This window comes from Pseudorasbora parva, chromosome 1 (genome assembly GCF_024679245.1).
Source record: "Pseudorasbora parva isolate DD20220531a chromosome 1, ASM2467924v1, whole genome shotgun sequence".
NCBI classification, from domain to species: domain Eukaryota; kingdom Metazoa; phylum Chordata; class Actinopteri; order Cypriniformes; family Gobionidae; genus Pseudorasbora; species Pseudorasbora parva.
In genome coordinates, this window is record NC_090172.1 from 5,702,074 (window position 1) to 5,713,073 (window position 11,000).

The 11,000-nt window shown below is 40.0% G+C and overlaps 1 protein-coding gene across 1 annotated transcript in view; it reads left to right on the forward strand.

The window, feature by feature from the left end:
• LOC137082561 (adhesion G-protein coupled receptor G2-like) overlaps positions 1–4,466 on the forward strand; it is a 31,838-nt gene extending 27,372 nt beyond the window's left edge. The window contains exon 10 of the mRNA XM_067447814.1: positions 3,417–4,466. Within this exon, the coding sequence (XP_067303915.1) occupies positions 3,417–3,532 (116 nt within the window). The 3' untranslated portion in view covers positions 3,533–4,466. The remainder of the gene's footprint in view (positions 1–3,416) is intronic.
• Positions 4,467–11,000: the final 6,534 nt, after the last annotated feature.

Sequence of the window (11,000 nt, forward strand, 5' to 3'; positions counted from 1 at the left end):
GAACAGTTTCTGTTCAGAGATAATTACTCCTCTGTGGAGCAAGGCCAGACCGAACTGCCCGACCTAAAAAATGTGTGGGCGGGGCTAAGTTCGGCAGGCATCCAGGCGATACTAAAGGTATAATACAATCGGGAATTGCTCCAAACACAATGGCATATTCTCTTGGGGGGACTGGAAAGAGAATTATTGCATAAATTGTTCATAAGTAAAAAGAACACCACGAAAGCTGACTAACTAAACATATATTTTTATCAAACCAGTTGTTGAAAAAAAGAGATTTATTTTCATATCTAATATATTTTTTATTCCAAATAAAGTAGCTATGTGGAGAAAAATGATAATTATATATAAGGGACCAATTTATTAAAGCCTGTTTATGAAAGCAAGACAAAGATAAAGGTATTTTAGAGATGTCAAAATTGCAGCGCAATAAAAAAAAGTAAACCTCCAACAGAATTAAATATATGATTCGGAATAAAATACCAACAGGATATGGGGTTTTTTAAAAACGTTTTTATCCATTTAACTTTAAATAAATTATTAAAAGTAGAAAAATCCACTAACTCAAACTCCCCATTGAGAGATTAGCTAACATAACACCTTTTTTAAATTAAGTGAGTTTTAAAATTCCAAACAAAGTTGACTATAATTTTATTTAGCATTCTACAAATTTCCACAGAAACATTCATTGCAGGATAGATAACCCAAGATAAACCATCTTCCTTAAAAAGTAACACTTGTTATTGACAGATCACGCTGTAACCAAGAATACAATTTGCGTCGGATAGAGAGAATAAGAGGTTCAAAATTAAGCTCTGTTCTCTTTTTCTGATCTTTACATATAATGATACCTAGATATTTAACTTCAGATTTGACTGAGATGTAGCAATAGTAGAATCTTTTATAGATAAAAGTTAACACTTATGGATATTAAGACATAAACCAGAAGGGGGGCAAAAACTAAATTTGTCCAAGGCTAAATGAACTTGATCATTATTTATTTTTTAAAGAGTTGTGTCATCAGCTAGTTGGCTTCTTAATATTGATCGATTTGACACAGCGATACCTTTCAAATTACTATTTTGAATGTGGATGGCTAAAAGTTACATGGGTAGCAGAAAAAGATGAGGCAAAATAGGGCAGCCTTGACGAATACCTCTCTCTATGTTAAACCTATGAGAACACTGCTATCATAGACATGGGCACACAAACCAAAAACGACTCAATCTCCTCTTCTCCTATCCATTTATCCAACCTTAACCAAAGTTAATACTGCTCCCTACCAGGGAGAATTACTACTACAGCTTTGCTTAACTCGTAGCAGACTGAAGACTGTTACAATGTCAGAAACACTAGCGATTTAAAACCGTGTTTTTAAGACTATCTTTGATTTACAGGAGTTTTAAAGAGAAAATACTCAGCAATGGTGTTGACGAGAAAACGTCTCGGTTACATCTGTAACCTTAGTTCGCTGAATTGGGAACGAGATGCTGCGTCATCGATTTGGGAACACCTGTGCGTGATTGCGTCGTGAAGCATGTATGTCATCAGTCCAATAGGAAGACGGAACGTCATAGGCGGGTGGCGTCACGGACCCGGAAACTATAAAGCACACCGGCAAACACACGCCATTAGCTTCTGAAAAGGATGAAACGAGGCGCTTGCGGGCATGCAGGGAGTATGGCAAGGTGACGCAGCGTCTCGTTCCCAATTCAGGGAACTAAGGTTACAGACGTAACCGAGACGTTCACTATCATAGGAAATCGAGCTGCGTCACCTCTTTGGGAACGAGAATACCCACGAGAATACCCACAGGCGGGCATCCACAGGAGCCGGATACCCGCCTGTGAAGTGTCAGGAGGCGAGCACTCAAGCCCCAGGAGTAGAATAAATGTCAAGTTCGTAGAATCTGACGAAGGTATGTGGCAAAGACCAACCTGCCGCATCACAGACATCCTGCAGGGAGGACCCTGACAAGAGTGCCTGGGAAGCAGCCTTACTCCTAGTAGAGTGGGACTGGACGGCCAAGGAGAAGGCTGTCCCGCCATCACATAAGCAAGTGAGATAACCTCGACCACCCACTTGCTCATCCTCTGCTTTGAAAAGGGGGGGGGGGGGGTGAATGGCGATGGCGAATGGCGATGCTCTGTTTTTGTTGCTCCATGTGTGAGGAGCTCATAACCAAAAATGCCTCTCTGTGGCGACCAGGTCTTTGCCATAGTGTTTTATTTCCTTTATTAAAACCCCGTGGCATCGAACCATAACCATGTCTTTACAATATGGAAGATAAGCTGATAATATCTAGATTCTCAAAGTCAGATAAATCCTATTTAATTCCTCAGAATTAAAGCCACCATAATCACCCATCAATGAGCATGGTTCGAATGAAAGAACATATCTAACTCCTCAAAGTCAGATACAATTTAATTTTATTTCCTCAGAATTAAATCAGCCATAATCACCAGACGATACTGTTTCAATCATATGGAATCGTCATCTCCACGCTGCCTCAGCAAACACGAGATAAGATCTGTGTACAACATATTTGGCTTTCATCCCTTGAGATTAAAGACCACAGGCGAGAGGATGAAACCCCTGATAAGCGCACCTATTTTTTCTATATGCGTCGAGATATTTCTCAATGAACACAGCCAGCACCCTCAGGAGCTGAATGCATGCCTCGCACCAAACAGTATCACATGTAAACCGATGCTTGTGTTACTATGGACCGAAGTCTGAGGCTGAGCAGAGTGTGCGGGGAGAAAGAGCTCGTCGAGCCTGCTTTTTACACAGACTCCCTCATGATGCTCTCACTGGCAGGGGATTGAAGTGACGAGTCCTCAACCCCTGCATCGACGCTGCAGACATCCACCTCCTCGGAGGAAGACAGCTGCAGTATCGCGGCCGCCCCACGGGCGTGAGAAACCGCAGTGCAGTCTCCCGAACCCAGAGAAGCGGCACTAGATCTGACAGGTGAAGGCTGGGAAAGGGCTGGCCCGTCTCACACCCCTCCATCAGATCCATATGCGAACCCCACGAACTGAGCTGCCGCTGTGCCTCAGCAGCAGTGGAGACCGTGCCGTGGGGAACGTGAGTCGGTATGCCCACCTCAAAGAGCGCCTGGCGTAGGCAATCATTGTTAAGAACCGTCTGCCAAACATGTTTCTGTGAGTTTATGTACTGTCTTGTGATTTTGGATATGTCTGTAACCCCCCCCCCCCCCCCCCCCCCTAATATTTAAGGCGGCAACTTCCCAGAAAGTTTTGTTCTCTTGAACAGATGAGGTGTTTTGGATGAAATGTAGTTATAGAACATATAAGAGGTTAAAAAAATTTGAAAATATGTTTGAATGTTGTAAAGTGTCAATGTTTTCTATAAAACTACAGTTGCTTTCAACATTGTTTTATTTTTTGCAGGGGCATCTATCTTTCTGTGGATGTGTCTGACAGCAAAGCCAGACAAACAGAAAGTGGATCATACCAAGTCTTTATCCACTGTTGACACTTTCACCAGTGAGAAACAAAAGGAATAGCCCATGCCTAACATCTACCAGACTGCAGTCTACAGCCAAAGCGGCTGGGCTCAATAAAAAGCATTAGTTTTTTATGGCTTTGTTCTCAATGATGGGAGATAGTTTTGGGAACACTTTTTTAAAGTGATTTATCTTTTTTAATTCCATTTAGTGCCACCAGAGGCCCAAAAATCCCACACTCTGACTGACTCTGAGTTTGCCTCTACACCCTTATACAGTGAACTATTTCAATGACACAAGCATTTCTAGTGGTGTCCGAAACCATAGTGTACATTATCTAGCACACTCATTCAGTCCCACAATGCACCACAATAACAAGTGCACCACCAGCTAGATATACCCATAATGTGCTGTAAAGGCCCCAATATACTTCAAGTGAAATCGTAGAACAAATCTGGACGTTTAGAAACTTAGAAATTAGAAATTTGCAGTCAGTAAATAATTTAATTAATTCCTGTCTCGTCAGAATTTTTTTTTTTTTTTATGTTGATATTGTGTGAAATTATACTGTCGATATTTGTTTTTTATGATTGTGAAGAACTTTCATGTATGATGTGTATTGTTTTATTGTTATTAGTAATAATATTTCTAATGTATCTAAATTGAATGGTAGAAAAGGATGTGATTTCATATCAGAAGAAACAAAGCAGGAGTGGGGAACTATCCCTTTTAAAACAGCAAACAATAAATTACCGTAATACTTTATTTTACAGTGCCCTTGTTACATGTAACAGCTATAAATTACGCAAAATTACATGCAACTAAACCTAAACCAAACCTAATCTTAACTCTAGCCCTATAGTGCATGTGGATAATATTATTAAATATACAATTACACTGTAACATGGACACCTTTAAATAAAGTGAAGCTGAAATGACATTTTGACCTTATTGAAGAAAATAACATATTTTTTTACTTATTAAAAAATAATAATTGTGGGTTGCAAGTGTTTCTTTGTACTGATCATAGTAAAAAAAATTGCAAATGCTCTGTTTCATTCACATGTAGCAATACAAATACAAGTCTAAAATGCTGAGTTCATGTGTGGGATTGTTGAGTCCATTAACAATACAAACATCTAACAGTGGGCCTATATTTTACATTTTAACTACAGTATTGCTAGCCCAAACTGTAGAGCACAACATTAATGGCAGCAACAACGGTGTGATTCCAGTGAATGCATGAATTGATAAAGCATACACTATATTGCCAAAAGCTTTGGGACGCCTGCCATTACATGCACACTTTAATGACATCCCATTCATAATCCGTAGGGTTTAATATGGAGTCGGCCCACCCTTTGCAGCTATAACAGCTTCAACTCTTCTGGGAAGGCTTTCCACAAGGTTTAGGAGTGTGTTTATGGGAATTTTTGACCATTCTTCTAGAAGCGCATTTTTGAGGTTGGGCACTGATGTTGGACGAGAAGGCCTGGCTCACAGTCTCTGCTCTAATTCATCCCAAAGGTGTTTTATAGGGTGGAGGTCAGGACTCTGTGCAGGCCAGTCAAGTTCCTACACACCAAACTCGCTCATCCATGTCTTTATGGATTGACACTTCGTGCACTGGGGCATATTCATGTTGGAACAGGAACAGGCCGTCTCCAAACTGTTCTCACAAAGTTAAGAGCATGAAATTGTTCATTTCACTGGAACGAAGGAGCCAAGCCCGACCCCTAAAAAAACAACCCCACACCATAATCCCACATCCACCAAACTTTACACTTGGTGCAATGCAGTCAGGCAAGTACTGTTCTCCTGGCAACCATTGGGTTGCCAGACAGAGAAGCGTGATTGGTCACTCTAGAGAACACATCTCCACGTGCTTCCACTGCATCCAATTGCACTTGGTGATATAAGGCTTGGATGATCTTCTCGGCCATGGAAACCCATTCCATGAAGATCTTTACACACTGCTCTTGAGCTATTCTGAAGGCCACATGAAGTTTGGAGGTCTGTAGCTATTGACTCTGCAGAAAGTTGGCGACTTCTGCGCACTGTGACCCTCAGCATGCGCTGACCCCACTCTGTGATTTTACATGGCTTACCACTTCGGGGCTAAGTGGCTGTTTTAGATTGCTTCCACTTTGTAATAATACCACTAATTGTAGAGCATGAAATATTTAGTAGCGAGAACATTTCACGAATGGAGTAATTGCACAGGTGGCAACCTATCACGCTTGAGTTCACTGAGCTCCTGAGAGCGACCCATTCTTTCACTGATGTTTGTTGAAGCATCTGTATTCCTAAAGCTGGATTTTATACCCCTGTGCCCATGGAAGTGATTGGAACCTGAATTCAATTATTTAGAGGGGTGTCCCAATACCTTTGGCAATGTAGTGAGTCTACCCTTAATGCAATGTTATGTGCCTTGTTGTTTAGAAGTATCTGCAGAATGCATATAATTAACTGAAACAGTGAATTCAGACAGACCCCACATTTTATGTTGCAGCCATATGTTAAAATCCTTTCAATTATTTTAACAGTTTACAACATTATTTTAACAGTTTACAACAGTTTCAATCTACATGCCATGCATTATTATGGATAATGAAGTGTAGATTAGGGTTGCTACCTTCAGTGTGGCAAAATAAGGCACATGTATGCTGCTGTAACTGAGCAACTGAAATGCTTCTCTGCAAAGTGTGCAGTTTGCCTGAGGTTCATCATGAGTTACCCACTTAAACTCCATGGACCCTGTAAAGGGTCAGGAATGGCATCGTCATGTATATGCTTTCCGTTTGAAATGTCTGTGAAGGAGCTATGATGTCATATGGTACCATTTGAAAGCTTAGAGTCTCTACTTTCTGGAGATATGCATCACTTTGGCATTTGTTTTACACACAGTAATGTATTTACACTAAATTACTCTGGTGCCATTTCCGCCTGGATTTGGCCTACCCAAATTAAAAAGCCTCCCATACACACATACAGTGGTCTAGGTTCAAAATGTTGGTGTCATTTTACAGGAAACCATTTGAAGTTACATACAACACTGCTAAAAGTTAAAAATGTAAGTATATGTTGTCTAAGCTGTTATAAAAAATTAAAGCACTTTTTGATTTTTTTTAAATATAAATTCATTTTTGAAAGTGTGTAACTCAGGCCTTTAAAGGTTACCGTTACACACTTTCAAAAAATGAATTTATAAAGATAAAAATAAAAAAGCGCCTACTTTTTGGGGGTTATAACAGCTTAGATAACATATACTTACATGTTTATCCCTTTTAGCAGTGTTTTATGTAACTTTAAAGGGTTTGCTGTAAAATGACACCAACATTTTGAACCTAGACCACTGTATGTGAGTATGGGAAGCTTTTCAATTTGGGTCGGCCAAATCTAGGCGGAAATGGCACCAGAGTAATTTAGTGTAACTACATTACTGTGTGTAAAACAAATGCCAAAGTGATGCATATTTCCAGAAAGTAGAGACTCTAAGCTTTCAAATGGTACCATATGACATCATAGCTCAGATGACAAACAGTCTAAAGCATTTAGCCTACTGTGCGTGCGAAAAGTTAGCCAGTATGCCAGTATAAAGGCTTTAGTTCAGAATATTTCCATATCAGGAAAATGAACAGCCCTATTATTTTTTTAAATGTCAAAACACCAACATGCAAACATCCATGAGCTAGATGTTCTTCTGTTTCCTATTTTTTGAAATATATTACCCCAGCAAATGTTACAAACGCTACTGTATTTACATGTTTTGTTGTTTGTTTTTTTCATGCATAGATCATAAAATTTAATGTAATTATGTGTTAGTTTGAGTTAAAATGTCAGAGGCTAAACTAAACATTTAACATATTTTAAATAATCCACACTAGAAAGTTAGCATACACATGCACAATGACAATATTTAAAGAATAAATGTCTTTGTTGCCATCTAGTGGCTGGTAAAGCGAACCACATCTCACGTTGAGATTGTCTCTTCTTCTTTTTTACCCTTTCAAATGTGTCAATGTTTTTTCTTTAAATCGGATCTAGCATATACTTTTGTATAATTCTATTCACTTGGGCCATATGAGCACTTGTTTAGTGCATTTTAGTAGTAGACTAGGCATATGCCTTTAAAAAACACTCATTTTATAAGTTGAGCACAAATAATAAAAAATAATTGCAGTGATTGAGGCAAAATATTAGCCCGGTCTTACCAGACTCTCGTACATTTCATTTGTACATAAGCTGTGTCTCATTTCGTTAAATTTCGAAGGCTTTGTCCTCCGGAGGACACATGCTGTGTAGGATGCACGGAGTGTCCTCAATCAGAATTAAACGAGACATCCTTTGTATATGAATGAAAATTATTTATAACTTGAAAATGACTATGAAATGTTTTTGTCTTGACAGCAATGTACTGTTCTAAACGTTTAAAAAAGCACTAAATAAGTTGTAATCCTGTTTACCACAACTATCTGTCTGAGGTATAGAGCTTAAAAAACAAAGACAAGCTTAAACTACTTACATTTAAACACCACACCTACGCTCACATGTATATCTGGTGGTGGTGCTGTTTTTTCATATAATATTGAAAAAATATGACGGTTGTTATCGGCGGCGCAAAGAATTGTGGGTTATCTCCAGCCGTGAAGGATACACCCATAGACAGTAAAAGAAATGGACTGAGCGATCCCATTGACGTCAACAGCTAAATAATGAAGTCAACCTAGGAGCACTCACTTCCTGATGGCTGAGCGAACTGCGCAGGCTCAGACGGAGCTTGACGACGTAGATGTGACGTGAGTCTCCTGTCTGACAGCTGTAGGTCTTCTAGTAGTTGTGGAAAGTGAAATCTGAATCACGTTGTTTAAATATTTCCTCCCATTGCTTTTGGCTCACTATGGGCTTCTCCCCATTCTTCTCCCTTGACTTTATCAAACTTTATGTCTCCACGTCCCCCCGACTGTCTCATAGACAGTAAAAGATTGCCTGCGAGCATCTCCTCAGGTCTATACGGTAATTTCTTAACTGTGCGACAGAGTCGCGTTGGTTATGACGCAATCGTTAGCCTATTTTTACAAAAACAGCTTCTGCGGGGCGATAGTGCAAGATACAAGGTAACGGAGCCTTTAATGCATTGTCGTGTTTCTTTAGAAATAAACAACGGACAAACGGAGTCTTTAAACGCCTCAGATGTAAAGTTATTCACTGTCAAAGTGACTCAAAAATGAATGGGAGTCAATGGGATGCTAACAGCAGGTGATGGCTTGGTTAGCAATGGCAGCCCCTAGGGGTGGAACGCTTTCCTAGTGCTATTACCCCCTTGGATACACCTCATGTACACTCTGAAGGTGTTTCTCAATAGCTGTGTCTCATTTCAGAAGGCTGCGTCCTCCGGAGGTCGCATTCGAAGGCCGCATACGTCATAAGGCCGTCTCATTTCAAAAAAGTGAGAAGGGCACTCCAAATGCGACCTTCGAATGCGTCCTTCTTTCACAGGAATTCGGAGTGTGCTGAGGTGTAGCCTTCACGGCTGGAGATAACCCACAATTCTTTGCGTCTCCGTTAACAACCGTGATTTTTTTTTATATTATATGAAAAAACGACACCACCGTCAGATATAAATGCAAGCATATGTGTAGTGTTTAAAATAAGTAGTTCAAGCTTTTTTTTTTTTTTTTTTTTTTTAAGCTCTATTACCTCAAACAGATAGTTGTGGTAAACAGGATTACAACTGTTTAGTGCTTTTTAAACGTTTAGAACAGTACACTGCTGTCAAGACAAGAAACATTTCATAGTCATTTTCAAGTTATAAATAATTTTCATTCATATAACTGGCGTTTGAACTTGTTGGCATAGCAATGTGATACTTCCTGCCTGTGTGTCCTACGAAGGACGTCTCGTTTAATTCTGATTGAGGACACTTCATATACTGCATCCTACACAGGACGTGTCCTCCGGAGGACGCAGCCTTCAAAATTTAACGAAATGAGACACAGATAATGTAAAAACGAATTTCTGTGAAAGAAGGACGCATTCGAAGGTTGCATTTGGAGTGTCCTACTCACTTTTTTTAAATGAGGCAGCCTTATAACGTATGCGGCCTTCAAATGCGACCTCCGGAGGACGCAGCCTTCTGAAATGAGACACAGCTATAGAGTCTGGCCACCAGTGTTCGAACTATACCGTGGCCTTTGGGGGAGCCCACTTTTCGGGGTGTGTGTGTGTGTGGGGGGGGGGGGGGGGGCGTGGAAGAGAGGACGTGTATATTCCTTCACACACAGACGAACGGGTCAATCTATTGCTTAATGCATTGCGGAGACTCTTAATATACAATTTACAATCATTGAAGAACATCTTTGATTTTAATGAAGGAAGAAAAAAACAAGAATTGATAGGTCAAAAAGCCCACAAATAGTCTATAAACAAAGCATCAGGCTGTCTTTGAGTTCACATGAACGGTTGAAGTTACTCGTCAGGCTACAGAAGAATACCATAATTCCTCCATTCAACTAACGTTAGTCTTACTAGGACATTGATAGTCGCGCAGACTTATATCAACCCAGCCGCAACACATAATTGGGGATAACATGCCTTAACACAGAATCGACCACAGAGGCTTAGGGTCAGCTTCCTTTGCTGTTCCTCCAGAAATCCAAGATCAAGAAGTGGATATTCGTTTTTGTTTTTTCTACGAATCTTTGCGTTGACATGTACTAAACATGAGTGGAATTAGCACCGCAGCGCCACCACACCTTGATGGTCATGACAAGAACAGCATGCATAGTTATCTTTATTGAAGTCAATTAGATTTAAATTGCCGTCATGCATGAATTAATTATATATTTTTAGAAATTTTACATATAATAATCCACGATGATCACATTACAGAAAACTGAAATTGCACCTCAAAATAACACAGTGTCAATATTTTTGAGACCCCCCAAAATTTTTCAAATCACGTTTTCAGGGGAGCCCATGTCTTATTTAGGGGAGCCGAGCTCCCCCTAGCTCCCCCGTAGTTCGCACCCTGCTGGCCACTCTCCATTGACAAGCGTTTATTTCCGCGAAGGCGGGTTCTCTGTTGAAGTTTAAAACTATTGGATCTGCCCTGAGCCACTCTGGGTCTGCCATAACCAATCGCTAACGTTTGGTCGTGACGTATGTCATGCGGCCTTCGCCTGTTTCACTCATGGAAATCCGACAAAATTAATGTGCAGGCCACCTCAGTGATAAAACCTAAAACTTGTGCATTCGGATTGGGATTTATTCACGCCACGGTGGATGGGAGTTTTGTGAATGGGAACGAGCCGCTTACGTGGTCCGTACGATTATATGCTGTAAATAAAATGTTATATGCTTATTATGATAAGAATAAATGCTGCTATAAATAACGGACCGATTCAAATGTTTACGTGCTTTTATTTTAATTTGTTTGAGCAGTGATGAAATATATTGCTCTTGTAAATACTTGCCAGCATTTTAAAGAAATACAAGTCTAGAAATGCATCCAAATAACAGCAAAGCA